This window comes from Acanthochromis polyacanthus, chromosome 4 (assembly GCF_021347895.1).
Source record: "Acanthochromis polyacanthus isolate Apoly-LR-REF ecotype Palm Island chromosome 4, KAUST_Apoly_ChrSc, whole genome shotgun sequence".
In the NCBI taxonomy this organism is placed as follows: Eukaryota; Metazoa; Chordata; class Actinopteri; family Pomacentridae; genus Acanthochromis; species Acanthochromis polyacanthus.
Window position 1 is genome coordinate 37,680,228 of NC_067116.1, and position 17,096 is coordinate 37,697,323.

The 17,096-nt window shown below is 39.5% G+C and overlaps 1 protein-coding gene across 1 annotated transcript; it reads left to right on the forward strand.

The window, feature by feature from the left end:
- Nucleotides 1–3,159: 3,159 nt before the first annotated feature.
- On the forward strand, nt 3,160–17,096 carry tm6sf2b (transmembrane 6 superfamily member 2b). The gene is made up of 11 exons (XM_022191053.2): nt 3,160–3,461; nt 3,676–3,802; nt 5,708–5,811; nt 8,678–8,775; nt 9,961–10,064; nt 10,652–10,734; nt 11,147–11,271; nt 12,772–12,873; nt 14,176–14,268; nt 15,948–16,067; nt 16,744–17,096. The coding sequence occupies exons 2-11, from the start codon at nt 3,723–3,725 to the stop codon at nt 16,978–16,980; spliced, it is 1,146 nt and encodes a 381-aa protein (XP_022046745.1). The 5' UTR covers nt 3,160–3,461; nt 3,676–3,722; the 3' UTR covers nt 16,981–17,096.

The following is a 17,096-nucleotide window of genomic DNA, read 5'->3' on the forward strand; positions in this document are numbered from 1 at the left end:
TTTATACTTTTGAAGGAATCTGTGCAATACCACTGTTATATGCAATATTGTTATTTCCATATCCAGTGGAATCTGGGCAATCTAAACTTTGCATCATTTGTTAAAAAAAAGTACCATTTTGTGAACCAAATGTAAGACTAGAATAGAAGTTAGTCACTGCAAAAAATGAACTTGATCAACACACCATGAGTTATTCAATATCAATTAAATGTATCAGATTGTGTGTATTTTTGGCTTTTTTAATGTTTCACGAAGTTTATGTTTATGTATTAAAACAATAAATGTACACTGCAGATAGAGAGATACATACATACATACACACGTGGACAAAATTGTTGGTACCCCTCAGTTAAAGAAGGAAAAACCCACAATTCTCACTGAAATCACTTGAAACTCACAAAAGTAACAATAAATAAAAATTTATTGAAAATTAAATAATCAAAAACAGCCATTACTTTTGAATTGTTGATTAACATAATTATTTAAAAAAACAAACTAATGAAACAGGCCTGGACAAAAATGATGGTACCTCTATAAAAGATTGAAACCTATTTGACCAGAGTGACATGATTAACTCAGGTGTGTCATTTAATTGACATCACAGGTGTTTCCAAACTCATAATCAGTCAGTCTGCCTATTTAAAGGGAGACAAGTAGTCACCCTGCTGTTTGGTGAAAAGGTGTGTACCACACTGAACATGGACAACAGAAAGCGAAGGAGAGAATTGTCCCAGGACATCCGAAAAAAAATTATAGACAAACATCTTCAAGGTAAAGGCTATAAGACCATCTCTAAACAGCTTGAAGTTCCTGTGACAACAGTGGCTCATATTATTCAGAAGTTCAAGACCCACGGGACAGTAGCCAACCTCCCTGGATGTGGCCGCAAAAGGAAAATTGATGACAAATTGAAGAGACGGATCGTTGGAATTGTATCCAAAGAGCCCAGAGCAACCTCCAAAGAAATTAAAGGTGAACTCCAAGGCCAAGGTACATCAGTGTCAGATCGCACCATTCGTGGTTGTTTGAGCCAAAGTGGACTTCATGGGAGACGACCAAGGAGGACACCACTGCTGAAAAAAACTCATAAAAAAGCCAGACTGGAATTTGCAAAAATGCATGTTGACAAGCCACAAAGCTTCTGGGAGAATGTCCTTTGGACAGATGAGACCAAACTGGAGCTTTTTGGTAAGGCACATCAACTCTATGTTCATAGACTCAAAAACCAAGCATACGAAGAAAAGAACACTGTCCCTACGGTGAAACATGGAGGAGGCTCAGTAATGTTTTGGGGCTGCTTTGCTGCATCTGGCACAGGGTGTCTTGAAAGTGTGCAAGGTACGATGAAATCTGAAGACTATCAAGGCATTCTGGAGAGAAATGTGCTGCCTAGTGTCAGAAAGCTTGGTCTCAGTCGCAGGTCGTGGGTCTTCCAACAGGACAACGATCCAAAACACACAGCCAAAAACACCCAAGAATGGCTGAGAGAAAAGCGTTGAACTATTCTAAAGTGGCCTTCTATGAGCCCAGATCTGAATCCCATTGAACATATGTGGAAGGAGCTGAAACATGCCATTTGGAGAAGACACCCATCAAACCTGAGACAACTGGAGCTGTTTCCTCATGAGGAGTGGGCCAAAATACCTGTTGACAGCTGCAGAACGCTCACTGACAAATACAGAAATCGTTTAATTGCAGTGATTGCCTCAAAAGGTTGTGCAACAAAATATTAAGTTATGGGTACCATCATTTTTGTCCAGCCCTATTTCATTAGTTTGTTTTTTTAAATAATTATGTTAATCAACAATTCAAAAGTGATGGCTGATTTTGATTATTTAATTTTCAATAAATTTTTATTTATTGTTACTTTTGTGAGTTTCAAGTGATTTCAGTGAGAATTGTGGGTTTTTCCTTCTTTAACTGAGGGGTACCAACAATTTTGTCCACGTGTGTAGCTAAAAGATTACGATAAAAGCGGTGTTTTGACAGATTACCAATACTTAGAGACATTGTACACTCATGAAAACATGTTAAACATTGTTGTTGAGAAAACTTGTGTAAGTATGCACGGTATTACTTATTTAAAAAAGAAACGAATGCAAAGTTACTGAACTAATCCCCTTTTTGTGTTAATTGTCACAAACTATGTCTAATTTTAGAAATAGATTTAATATTTGAAATTAGATTTTAACAGTTTCATCTACTGAATAAAAAGAAAACATTAGTGAAGCTACAACATATTTGCAGCCCATTCACGTAAAAAAAAAGTCACATTTAGCTTAAATATGAGGAATTTGGACAATCTAAATGAGTACTTGTATATGCAATGTATTTTTTGTCTTATTTTTTATGTATATTTTTGGTTTATTATTCTGCTGATGTTTCTTAAATGTTTCACTATCTCCTTTGCTGTGGTAATAATTAAAATTTAAAAAGGTTTATTGTATCATATTGGAACCTAACTGTAGTGTCACGGCTTTTATTTACAAGTTGACACACACTCATATTTTTTTAAGCATTTGGCACACCCTACTGGAAATTTTCTGCAAACACTTGTTTTGATGTGAGCTGGATTTTGAAGTCTATCTGAGGCCTCAAAAGCCTCCAGTGTTTTTGCCACAGGGTCTGAGCACATAAACCAGCGCCATGACACACAGACACAGCGAGGATTTGCCCCCATTGAGCAATTCTGATCATTAGTAGGAAAGAGCACTGCAGAAATATTCCTCCAGTAAAGTCTTCGCTGCCAGCTACAGTATGTCACAGATTAATGGTGTGCAACAGTTACGCTCTTAACAGAAATACAGGAATGCTACGACTGTTCTCTCACATTTTCTGTTTCTTGCATGTTCAGCTGTTGTTCATCATGACTCACTGTGAGCAAGTTAGTTATGCACTAGTAATGCAGAACATGCACTCTCAGTTCAGCACATGTCAAAAGAGATAACAAAGGCACTTCCCTTTCCCGTATAATACCAGATTTGTAGAAATGTAAAACCGTGTCTGTTACAAAATTCAAACTCAAGGTCATATTCAGTTCTCGGAAGTGAACCCAGCTGCATTTGTTGGGTTATTTTTCATCATTCCAAATGCAAATATGTCTTTTATATCTGGACATTTTCATATATTTTAAACCAGAAAGGGTTCCTAACTTTTGCCTTGTGGAACAGACCCCACAAAATACCAGTATATAATAGACAGCATTCAATGTACACATTTCGCAAAAGACTGCATTTATTGCGCCACAGAACATTAATCAGTGTAATTTGAAAGTATGGTGGGCATGAAATGGAATGTAGGCCTTTTCTGTAATACGACTTATGTAAATCTCTGACAAAGCCAAATTGCATAACTTTCCCCCAAAAGCTTCTTTGTTGCCCCTTCATTATTTCCCCAGTAAAGGCCATGTCTGCCACCGGCCAGCCATAATTTGATTAATCCACAGAAAGGGTCGCCAGACGGTAAGAGCCTGTTCTGCTTCTACTCCATTCTATACAGAATATGAGATTTCTTTCTGGATTGTATTTAATGGCATTTATGTCTCTATATATTTTACTTAATCTTACTTTATCTCAGTTTTCTTGAATGTTCAAATGTCCTGGCATTATGTTAACACACATTCTTCCTATTGCTGGAACAGAATATTGTTGACTTATAACTTCACTATATTTTCAGATTTGCTTTAGATCCTGCAGGGAGGAGGCCGAACAATTTTTGACGAAATGGAGACTTTAGTCTTTTTATTCTCATTTTCTGCCCTTGGTGTTCTTTATACCATGAACACCATTCCAGAGTTCCAAGAGTAAGTCATTACATTTACTTATTTCTTATTACTTTGATGCACTCAATCTATATTCTGTGTATATCCAAACTTATAAATGTTTTAAAAAGCGTGAAGCTGCAGATTTTGGCTATAAAATCATTGCAGTGTGCTGTATTCAACAATATTATAATCTCACAACAGATGCATTTGTTAAAAATCCAACATTTGTTATATGCAATCAAAAAAAATATAGTGTAGATTTGCACGAATATAACATCAGGTGATCATTCCAGTGTCATTACAGTATACTTTTACCACCACTAGAGGACTCTGTAAGCTTAAAACTCCTGGTTTATCACAGTCTGTATTCACAGAAACTACCTCAAAAGTCCTTGACCAACACTGCCAATTAATGAGATCCATTTTAAAAATGTACTTGCCAGTTGTGTAAACTCTTAAATGATTGAATCTGACATTTCTTGGAAGAGCAAGAGAATGAATACGAAGTAAAAAGATGGCAATGCGAACAGATATTGTAGAGATGATGTGATATAATGTTGGAGATAATTGCTTTCCTGAGCTGTAAGGGATAATTTTCAAATTCAAGACTTATCTTTTCTATACCCGAGTGTTGAGATACTGCTATAGCCAGTGCTGTAGTCAACACTTGACAGCTGCACACTGCAGATGCTTTAGGTTGAACAAACAAAGCCTGTGGTGAAATACATGTTGCACTCCACCCTCGCACTTTTTTCTCGCAACATATGTGGTAAAAAAAATATATATATATGTGTGGCCATTGACAATCAATACCGACTGCACTGAAGAGTTTGATAAATTGCTCTTGACATACAGTATGCCTCATGCTCTTCCACTCTGCAAACAAACAGTATTGTGTGCATAAATCTTCCTGTACTGTTGAATTGGAGAGGCAGCAAGGGAGCCTGCCTTTGCTCTCCCAGCATTTGTTTTCCTTCTGTGAGCACACACTGTGAGTTTTCTGAGGATGTAATGTTGTTTACGAGGAGATACCTTGAGCACATTAATCTTTTCCAGTGCGAGGCAGTGGTACCTTTGACCGGTAAACATGGAGGGCAGCGCTGAACTAACATGGCCTTACCTTGCTGCTTCCCACACCTCTGTCCATGATTGATTAAAGCTTTGTAAAGCCGCGCTTTTCAGTCTACTATAGGCTCACTACCACTGCAATATGAGAGGTGCAATATAGCAGATCAAGAAGGGGAAGTTTCTCCTGTGCACAGTAGAATTTATCATCATCACTCTGCAACTTTGTCCAAGAGTCAGAGTCAGATTTAAGCACACTAGTGAGCAAGTTTAAGCCTTTAATGACATTATCCACTGAAAAACAAGCTCTCCACTGCACGCACCGACCCACTAATTCAACAATAACTGAAATAATCTTTCTGACAAGTAAATTTTGCTCTGAGACAGTTTTATCAGCAGCACAGAAGGAGAATTTTGTCAGGAGCCCACGATGCTCTGGACTCATCAATATATTTTAAAAGCTCTGGGATTAAATACGAAGCCACCACTTGTACTTTGGAGATCAGTAAATTCAATGTGACACTATCTTCTCCCCTCGAATCTCCAGGCACACAAACACCAGCAGAGCCTTTTGCTCTTTCTGGGTGCAGAGCATCTATCACAGAGAATTTTCCTCTTACACTTCTGCATTACATCTCCCGTGCTAACTACGGGTTGTTGCGTGATTATTATTCTCTCTGACTTCCCATTCATCATCATTTACTAATTTATCACCGGCATAACTTCCACAGTAGAAACTAATTAGTAAAGAGAATGAAGCAGAAAATCAGAGAGAGATTGCTATCTCAAAGTGCAGAGTGTCAGCAGTGAGCTTGTGTAAAACGCTCACAATATGTTATTGTTTTCTTAGATAACAATTACATTTCTCTGCTTCAACAGGCCTTATGTGATCCTGGAGATCGGCGTCGCTGTGCTGGTGGTCGTGTTTCTGTTCTACTTCCTCATCACTCGTGGCAATCCTCCCAAAGACATCTTATTCTTTGGTAATCAACACAAATATGCGCATTTCTCAACTTGCTTGCAATATATTTCCAAACACAGTGATTATGAGGGGTTAATGACTACTATGCATTGTGCAGGAGCTGATTTCAACTCTCATAAAAGGATTTCTAGAACTTTAACCAGCTGCTCACCGTATTAAGAGAGAAAACATGAATTGTGCTCGACGTGATTATGCTGGATATGTTGAAAGCTGCTTAGACTGATCAGGCTCAGGCTTAACAGGACTTTTCTAAGGCATGACTGACCCACCCCCGCTGCATACCGAGGGCCTTTACGGCTCTCATTTTACCTTTTAGCTCTACTTTTGAGACCACAATTGGCTTTAAAGTAATGCTAATATAAGCCTCAACTCTACAGTCACACACTAACTTAGTCTGAATAGATTTAAGACCTCTGTATTCAATTTCCCTGTGTGACAGTAGCAGCCCTTTGCATCTTTCACACGTTTTAATTAAGATTTTTCTACACTGATTTGTGCCATATTGTGCCTCGCTGTGTTATTACTATCGGTCAAACTATGCTCTATATCTCGCCAAGGAATTCCCTGTAAACGGATCCCTGCAGCTGATGCCAGGGGCGATGCTAGTGGGACAGAAACAAGGTGATATATCGGTAGCCGGCGCCCAGGGCAGTGCTAGCGTTGGGTAGGAGAAGCACAACAATGAGGGCAAAGGTGGCTCTTCTCCACTGATGGAGAGCCACAATCCCCCCCTGCTATCTCACCTGCTAGATGTCAGAGATAAACCTGGTGGTCATGAGGATTACAGAGACACACAGAAGGGATGAAACGTGTGTGTGTGTGTGTGTGTGTGTGTGCATGTAATATGTGAAGAACAGATAGGAAAGATGCGATACCATGGTTGTAACCGTGAAATCTCCACATAGATGCCTGTTTCACAAGATTGTGATATTCTTTCTGACATTAAATGCAGTATATCCGTGTAATGGATTTTACAACTGTTCCCCAGGAGCAGATTTTCATTGTAAATTGTTGATGCAGACATATAACCTTTTTTTTCCAACTTCCAAAATTCATGGACAAGAAAAAGCTCCTTTTATGGATGCTCTGTTTCGCTTCATCCCAGTGGTGTTCGAAAAGGCTGCTATCCAGGAAGAGTATGCAAGAATCTCTTAGATAAATAAAAGTTGCGACGCCACTCTGTAAAAATACTTTGCTAGAAATAAAACCCATCCTTTCGAAACTTTGTTTGAGTAATAGTAGTAGTATTACCTGCAGGATCTATTTCAAATAACTATGATATCCAAAAAAATGGACTTACTCCTTTCAGAACACAGTTTTATTGTTTTATATGTTACATTATTGGATTACTTTTACTCACAGATTTACACATAAGCAGCGTTTTAATGTGCCTTCGCTAGTTGATGGGATTTTTTTCATGTATGTTGTTACATGTTGAAATCTAAAGAAATGTATCATATTCAATAAGTTGTGTGTTTTTAATGGACAATGTCAATAAGCAGAGTATCCAAATGGAAGGTTTGGAAAAAACCAGGAAAAATGAAAGTATATTTCAGGTATACTTACTCAAAATAAGTAGATTTAGTTAAGTACTGTGCATGACTGCTGATATCAATATTAATATATAATTTCTATCACTGTATATATATAGAGATCAAAATTGAAAGTGGAGTCCTCATCTGTGAAGAAGAGCAGTAAAAAGAGTTTTTAAATACCATGTAAAAGCTGTATATAGATAAAAAATAATAGTTAAGACTCTAAAAGTGAACTACACACCCACACATTCCTGCATCCCACCATTCCCTTGTAATTGCACTAAAAACATAAAAACATATTGCACGGAAAGCACATTTCAAATGTAAAACCCAGGACATGGCGCATCCATTCTGCCGTATTTATAGAGTCAGTGTATGCATATTTAACGTCCTGTTAAATGTCCCATTCAGTGTGTACGACTGTAGCCATGCGTGAGGAGTCTGGTGCCACATGCTGAGGCTGTCGTCATGAATGTGCACTGCGCATTTGATACCTGGATTAATGAGTCCAAACCAGTTTATTCCAGTTGTCAACAGTCCAGTCCACACGAACCCTCAGCAGTTTACTTTGGGGCACTCTGCATGCGATAAAGTCGGCTGTTAGATTGTATGGTAGCGCCTGTGCTGTGCTGCTGAATGGCAGTTTGCTTGCTACGCTCCGTGCCATCCAGTGTCTCTACTGAAAATCACGCTGATGCTCAGTGGCATCCACAATCACACCCTTTCCAAGTCTATTAGATCACACCGAAAGTCTATTCTTTAGTAATCCAGTCACATGTAGAGAAAGTCTGGACATCTGGACAGGGGGCTACTGGTGTATAATCACTGCATGTACTGCATAAAAGGCACGGTGGTTCTGTCAGTTAAGTACTGGAGTGTAGGTCTTAACATTTTTTAATCGCAATTTCTCTGAAATACCTTGCAGAGACTAGAATATTTGATAAAAGACTCTGCAGCAACTGTGGTCAGGTTTCTTTAGTTTACACTATTACTAAAGCCCACATGTCATTCATGCATTTGTACAGTTCCACACCTAAATTCACTCAGCTGGATGAGGCCTTTCAGCTCTGCTGCACTCCTAACCTGTGGATAGATTAAGGCTGTTGATTTAAGTGCGCCTCCAGTGTAACTCACTGCTCAAAACTTCATTTTCTCCCCCATGCTGTCCCATAAATCAATGACTAGCCAGATGAAGGAAAATATTTTCAACTCAAAAGCAGTGAATAAAAGGACTTGAAAGAAGCAGGCTGACTGGCCTTTTAAAAAAAATATACTGAAGTATACCGAAATGTTCTTAAGATGATATTTTCTGATATTTTCTTTCCTTTACAGTTTTTGCTGAATTTTGTTTTACTTGTATCATTGACCTGACGAGTGCCTTGGAATATGATGGCATCATTTCTGGCTTTATGGAGTTTTACCAGAAGACAGTAGGTGTCTTTTTCTCATGTTTGAATTAGTAACAACGACAACACTAGTTAAAACATTTTTTGTCCCAATGTTCTAAGGAAGTTTTGCAAAGGTCTACTAATGCTGCCAGTGGGAATTTTTATTATTATTTCTAGTTCCCAGAATGTTCTTGTTAAAGGCAGGATAAATTTTTCTAAAGACATTCTCCTGAATGCTGCATTGAGAACATCTGCTCTTTGTTCATCATCATATCACATTGTGAGAATGTTCCATAACATGTAACTTAACAACATCCTCAAAATATAGCATGCAGCGTGTTGCACCTTTGCCATTATCATGCGTAACATTTTATTTTCATTTGTGACATTTTGATTCAATGTGCAATATTTAACTTTCACGTGCAACACTGTCAGTGTAACGGGCAACATTTCATTTTCATCTCATTTTCAGCTGCAATATTTCAATATCCTGTTTGATATTACTTATTAGCTTAGCATAACTGTCATAATGACTTTTTACTGTTCTATTGTAGCCTTATTTTAGCATACCTATTTCATTTCAGTATTATGTTGTACTGATATCCTATTGCTTTTCTACTTTTTAGGCACTGCATTTCTTATAGTTTCAACTTAACATGACTTAACGTAATGTATTATATTTCAGAAACAAATTGTAAAAACAATATTCAATCATCTGAGGCCTCAACAACATCGTGAAAATCTTTTTTCTTTCTTTTTTTTAAGAACATTCTTCTTTTGTTATCATGTGCCATAATCTATGTTCCAAATAGACCCTGAATTTTGCAATTATAACATTGTGTCTTAATTAACCTTTAACCTCATAAGCACATTATTTGATGTGAATGTCCTTAAAACATTCTTTGAAAATAGGATGAAAATGTTTTTGTTTCTATACATTATTAGAACTGTTTTAGCAACAGTGGAGAAGTTTCAAGCCTAGCTGCTGCATTCATCAGGCTAAACACACTGAACACAAATCAACATCATTTTAAAGCATATTCTACTTGGTATAGACTTTATATAGTTTCTAAGTTTCAAGATGTAGTTTTCTATGTGGTGTTGTTTGTGTTTGTGTATTATTAGTGAGGTTTTTTTTTGTCATAGTTGATTGTCATCTTAGGCATATAAGTGTCATTATACTGTAGCTACACTGCATTGTAAGTATTCAGAAAATGTCTGTTTCAGGGAGAACCCTATCTGGGGACATCATATGCCATCATGATGTGCTACTGGGATGGAATAGCTCACTTTATCTTGTATCTGGTGATGATCAGCAGGATAACAGACAGGTAGGTGAAGTCAGTTCAAGCCACATCATGCTCATCTATCTTGCTCTGCATCACAAACAGAAATCCGCAGTGCCTTTTCAAAATCAGCAAACAAGAGGGTGTGAGGCTGTGGAAGCTGAATCTAGCAGGAACACACTGCAGCCCAAAGATTAAAATTTTCTACAGCTTCAGTCCGATTGTTGTCTTGTATTTGAGCTGTTCTGAATAACATATTAGTTGAGCAAATCAAGAGTTTCACCTCTGAGATTCATGGAGTGCATTTGTCACATAAAACCCACACAATAGCCTGAGTAAAGCCCTGTTTTTCAAGAAAAAGACAGCGAGTTAGTCATAAAAGCACAGTCAGCAAGTTCAAGAGTTCAGAGCGAGCACTGCCTTGGGGTGCGAGCATTCATGGAAATTAAATCCTCTTTTAAACAATATCAGCCTATTTTTACGAGTCAAGAAATTTGTATGGAATGGCTTTGCGTTATGTGTGGAACAGATGTGGAAGGAGGTCAAGATTTATTTTAGCTAACCAGCAGATTGAATTTTATCACATCACTTTCTATCTCGACTGACGTCTTGTTTTCTTGTCTCTCTCCAAGGAAAGCCTACCGTACGCTGGGCTTGTTCTGGGCCGGCTCTTTGTGCGCCAATATGAGCGTGTTTATTGCTGGAATAGTGGCAGGTGAGCCTCATCTTCAATCCCCCTTTCACCGGTCCCATGATGACAAGCTTTAATCAAGTGAACATCTGCCCTGCCGTGTAGCATCAGTGTCACAGTTCAGGCTGCCAACAAAACAGTCGCACCCCGTGTTCTGCCTGCCGTCACAAGCCACAGAACAAAGCAGAAAGCAGACTTTAAGCATCTGTTGTTGGCATTTCAAACCGCATACATATGTGTCACAAGATCAAACTCGTCTGCAGGCAACGTGTTGTTGTGTCTGTTGTGTCATCACAGATACACTGCACTGTATGCTTTTGCCTCAAGTGCCCCACAGAGGTTTTAATAGGAAGTTTAATTACCTAGATGCTTACAGCGAGTGTCTGTGTGATGGAATTTAAGCTGATAAAAGTGTCATTCTTTCTCTGTCTGGAAGGTAAATATGGGTCAGAGATCCGTCCGGCCTTCTGGCTCAATTTTCTCTTCCTTTTGATGCCTGTGTGGGGAGCCATCTCACTCTTCACAAGGCCCAAGGACAGACCACTAATCGGTGGATATAATGTAAGTCTAACGCATGAGTGATCAGACCTTGATATGAATGTGAAGGGATTTAGAGGTGCAGGGTTTGCTGGATGTGTTTAATCTGTGTTATATCCATTCCAGTGCAGATAAATGCAATCCAGACCAACAAAGATGAGTTGTTGTTATTTACATTGGTGTAGGGAGTGCCATAGTAGTATGATATAACTGCTACTTTCTCTGTCTGTCACATTATCTTGTATCTGTCCTGAGTGAACTGGAAATGTAATAACATAGTTAGTTCCAGTTCCCAGGCCAGATGAGATATAGAAACCCCAGGTCTACCACTGGGTGGCTGTAAACCCTAATCAAATGCCTTAACCTTTTCTGCTGGATTATTTTGATGTGAAGGAGCAGCAATTCCTTTTTCCTTCTCCAAGCTTGTGATTGAGTTCAGATACCCTAAAGATAAAACTCATTTCTGCTGCTGCTGTTTACAACTCAGAGCTCCTGACTATGGATAATCATTGGAATGTAGATTGACTGGTAAATTGAGAACTTTGCCTTCCAGCTCAGTTTCCTCTTTACCATGGCAGTCCACAATACTACTGACTCTGCACCAGCTTCAGGCAGAGAACCACAACCTCAGACTTGGAGTTGCTGACTCTCATTGTTGCCACTTTGCACTTGACTGCAAATCACCTCAGTGCACACTGAAGGTCAAGGCCTTATGAAGTCAGCAGAACCACATCATCTGCATAAAGCAACGACTTGAATCTGAGATTTCCAAACTGGACAATCTCCTCACTTGAAATCGTCTCCATGATTATTACAAACAGGATCGGACAGAAGGGGCAACTCTATTGGAGTCCAACACCCACTGGAAATATGTTTGTGTGGTTTTAATTTAGCCATAACCTGCAGTTAGCCTTCATTCAAGTTAGCTTGGTCTTGGACATGAGTTTGTTGTAAAGCTGCTATAATCAGCAATGAATCAAAGCGGCATGTGTAGAAACCGACTTTCAGAGAATTTACACTCAACTTTGCTGTTTTACAGAGCGCTATAGAATTGCTTGATGTCTGTAAGCTCATTGTTTTGGGTTTCTTTAGTATTTTAGGTTTAATCTTAGGCTTCATTGACTGTTATTTTTTGGGGGCAACACTCACCTTCTTTAACAAAAAAAGCTCTGACAGCAGTCAGACAATGTGTGAAACTAATAGGTGAGCATAGGGGAGCATTAACCTCCTAACGAGACAGATAATTTCCTCAGAAATGAGCAGCAAAATAGAGCTACAGGAAAAGTGAAAATTGGATTTTCATTTGTCAGGTTAACACTGCATCAGCTTAAATGGCTGCAATGAGTCAGTGCTTTGAGTATAGTTGGTTTCCGGTTCACATAAGTGGCTACATAATTAGAAAATGCAGATGTAACAAGTGTGGTAACCTAGAGAGAGAAGCCTCATTCATACATTTATTACTTCCTCAATGAAACCTTGACTAACCAGCTCTGTGCTTTACATTATGTTGACATCTCACCACAGGCTCAGCAAGCTCAGAGCATGAAGCTGATCTGGCGACCCTTGGACCTGATCCTGGTAGTGCTCCTGTTGGCTTCCATGGCCTTCACCATCCTCAGAGGTTTGGTGAGTGAATCACATTCACAGCGTTTATGGACAGAGTTTCAGGCAGACTGAAGTGTTGGTTATGCAGAGTAGTTTATTTATATTGTTTAGAAGGCATTCAACTTACTGAGCCATGCAGAAATGCTCCATGTTTATTCTCTAAAATGATCTGGTTTTAAATAGGGGAGCAATGATATACAAGCTGACAGAAAAAAGCGGGAACTTTTTAACAATACAATAAAACCAAGAGTGATGGAAGAAAAATATTTTTTTCATAATAATTGAAACCTTAAAACATGCCATTTAAGAAACAATGATGGATTTTTTTATTTTTTAAAAAATACTTCCTGTAGATGGCGTCCTCCTGTACGAATGCATTCTTGAAATCTACCCAGGGCTATCTCAAGAGTAAAGTGTACACGACTCGACCAAGAACTCTGGATGAGTTAAAACAGAGAATTCAGGATGAAATTCACAGTATCCCAGCTGAGATGTTGCAGCAGTCAAAGAGGAATCTCAACAGCAGATTTCAATAATGCATTCATACAGGAGGACGCCATCTACAGGAAGTAATTTTTTTTAAAAAAATGAAAATTCCATTATTACCTCCGCTAGGAGGTTATGCAGCCATCTCTCAATTGTACAGAGTCCTTCAAAAAAATCCTGGATCCAGACAGTGATCCGGATCACCTCCAAAATCTAATCAATTGTTACTTTTGCTCTTTCGGACATTCTGTAAAAATTTGGTGAAAATCCGTCCATGACTTTTTGAGTTATGCTGTTAACAGACAAACAGACAAAAAGACAAACAGATGGCCTGGCAGAGGTCTGCGCTTTCCGAGTGCTTTTCTAGTTGTTTCTTAAATGGCATGTTTTAAGGATTCAGTTACTATGAATAAAATATTTTTCTTCCATCACTCTTGGTTTTATTAGATTGTTAAAAAGTTCCTGTTTTTTTGTGTCACCCTGTATGAATTGTGAATCACTATGCTACAACTTTCATGTTCAAATAAAGGAGAATTATTGGGAATTTCATATTGTGAGAAATACTACTATTTACTTTTATGCCTTGAGTTGGATGGTCCACTCCCATATTCCTACTGTAAGATAAGCTTACTGGATGCTGGAGGCAGCTTACTGTTCACTGTACAAACATAAAAGTTGTATCTCATGTGACTCTCAGCCAGAAAGCAGATAAACACATTTCCCAATGTGACAGGGGCAGGGAGATGTTCCAGTCTATGGTAATGTGGGGTGGTAGTTTGTAGTGTTGCCATGTTGAACTGCATGTTGTGTTTCAGTTATTTTTTCCACTCTCTATAGGTGGCTCTGGACTCTCCACTTGAAGCTTGCTCCATATATCTGAAGCAATATGAACCCTACCTGAAGGATCCCGTGGGCTACCCCAGAGTCATGGTGAGCCTTTATTTCCCCTCTTTCGGTGTCCACAGAAAGAGAAAAATCTCCAGCTCAGTGTGGCTGCAGCTGCTACCTGAAAGCTCCTCTCCAGCCTGTTTTAAATAACAAGCCACATAATGGACCTCTGCTTTCATGGATTTCACTATGAGCCTGCTGGAAGCTTGCCCTTATCTCCTCAACTCTTTGAGCTTGCAGCTGATTACAGAGTCATTTTCTCATCATTACAGCAACAATGAGCGTGGGTTGAGAGGCCAGCGCATCTTTGTGTCCCTCTTTCATTTGCTTAAGATGGATAACGGATGATTACTGTGACTGGCACTTGCTCTTGCTTCCGTCTTTATTTTCTTCCTGTGACCTCGCTCGGCTGTGGGTTTTGTTGTGTTTTGTTGGGCGAACACGGCTCTGTCAATAGGTTATCCAAAGACCTTGTCGGGGCTGCAGTCCAGGCACAATTGCGAGTCATTGATCAGACAGACGAACCGCATGCTGAGAAGTTGATAAGCTAATCCCTCGCCCAAAGCCCCCCATCAGCATCTCACTGGGCGAGAGGAGGTTGTGTGTGCAGCATGTGAAAGTATGTCTCAGCCCGCAATGTTTGCAAAATCGTGTGTATGTATGTGTGGGAGTGAAGAAATGAAATGAACTTTGGTTTGTTGCACGACGTTGCACAGCTTCTGCACTCGCCGACCTCTTCATTCATTGATGATGATGAACGATATGTGACAGATTACCCCGGCAGCACTAAAAAGACATTTCAACAAAAGACTGAAGGGTATATATGATTGGCTTTCAGGCCCTGAGCTGAACTCATTAGAATTCATCTGGACCTCAGACCGAGAATGAAAAGAAACCGTTCTCTGGTATAATTTGAGGGGTTTTATAAAGTGGGAAGCTGGCTTTCATGCACCAAATATTTTAAGTTGAAGGTCAAGACAGTCTCCATAATGACCCTTGTGTGGATGTGGTAATTTGTGCTGAGGGTGCAAATTTATATTTGAGAGAGTACCGAGCTGGAAAGCTGCACAATTCTGCAGTGTTGTACTTAAGAAGCGTTTAGAAAGGCTTAATTATAAAGGCTAATTTTACTTCTTTATGCTTTAGCAGAAGATAATGTACTTGTTGCTCATCTACATTACTAAATGTGTGTAGATTAAGGTGATGCCATTGATTCAATCCTCTGGAAGGAACAAAGCTGAGTAGTTTTGATGCTAATCTACATTCTACTGCTGATACTTGCGATGTTTTACTTTATTTTAAAGACAAACTCGTGAGATTTTCCTATCCTAGTAGTGCTACTTTTATGCAGTGCATTAGACAGTGTCGATGTGCTTGTATTTTGAGCTCGAAGCAGCCCTCTTCTGTATTCAGAGTGAGTAAGGTGAAGTGTGTTGTGGGCCAGAGGAGAATGAGGATGTACTGTATTAATTGTCTGCTGGAGTGTTGGTCAGGGCTCAACAACAGCATCGACTGACAGTGATGGAGGAGTCTTTCAGCTCTGTTAGGCACTAAATGCAGAGCCACATACACTATATTAAACACCCACAACTTGCCTACTGTATGTCACTATGGAAACGCAGAACTTTTTTGTGTTGTAAAGTACAGATGATGATCAAACTGTAAAAGAAGCATTTTGGTTTAGCAGTATTATAAGAATGGTATTGCATTTGTTTTTCTAGATGCTGCACTTGTTCTTTTATGGCCTACCCCTGCTGGGTGCGTTTGTTTACGGCCTCCTCAAACCCGGGTGCACATGGATGTCAGACTGGACCATATTTTTCGCTGGAGCCGTGATCCAGGTAACGCCACAAAGATGTACAGGAAACTTGCTCTAAATACATAGTTAAGTTGTCGCATACTGAAGCGGGGTTTGTTGCACTGCATGAATTCCCCATGAAAATCGCTGCCTCTGATTGATTAAAATTTTATTTTTAGCAAAAAGAGGTCTGGCATGTGTCACTGCAATTAACTCCTTGTAGTAAGCTTTCAGCCTGTTCATAATGACCTGGACCACATTCATGCTTTGAAGCATTTTCTCTGTGATAAACAAGCTTGTGCTGCTTTCTTTTTGTATTGATCTGACAGAGAGATTGGAACCCCGAGGAGAGAAACTCTATGATTAAAGCCTTGTTTTGCTGCATATGAGGTTGCAGACTTGCACCCTCCCCTTCTTCTAAATAGCCAGCTCCTTAGGTCTGTACACATCTTGTGCAACGGTTTATCTTGCCTTGTTAGGAGCTTTTTCTGTACAAGAGTTGGGATTAGCAGACTAATAACTGTGGAAAAAAAGGCTCAAAGTAACCTTTCAAGTTTTTCCTCTGGAGAGTTTGCAGAAAGAAGCATGGAGGCATCAGATAGGCTGTCATCAGTGTGAACAGAGACACTACAGAGGCTAGTTGAAGCGTCAGCGCTGATACGTGCAGCACAGTACTCCTTCATGGCATCAGTGTAATCTCTACCTTGTTCTCCTTCCAGTGTCAATGGGCCCACATCGGGGGGTCTCTCCACTCTCGTACCATGGCTCCGTTCCGCATCCCAAGTGATGCCTTCTGGACGGTGCTGGCAGCTAACTTGCTCTATGCAGTCACTCCTATCCTGGTGGCCCTGCGGGTTCACAGCGACCCCTACTTCTTCTTGAAGATCGCCCCCTTTCCCGGGCAGACAGGTTTGCCCAACAGTGAGGAGAAAGACACCAAGTACAAAGAGAAATGATCATTCTTCACCTTCTCTGACCTTTGGAGTCAACTACTAATCTGATGAGTCAAGAGCTGTTTTATTTCATTTGCCTTGTTTCAAAATGTCAAAATACAAGATTATTTTGCTCAACA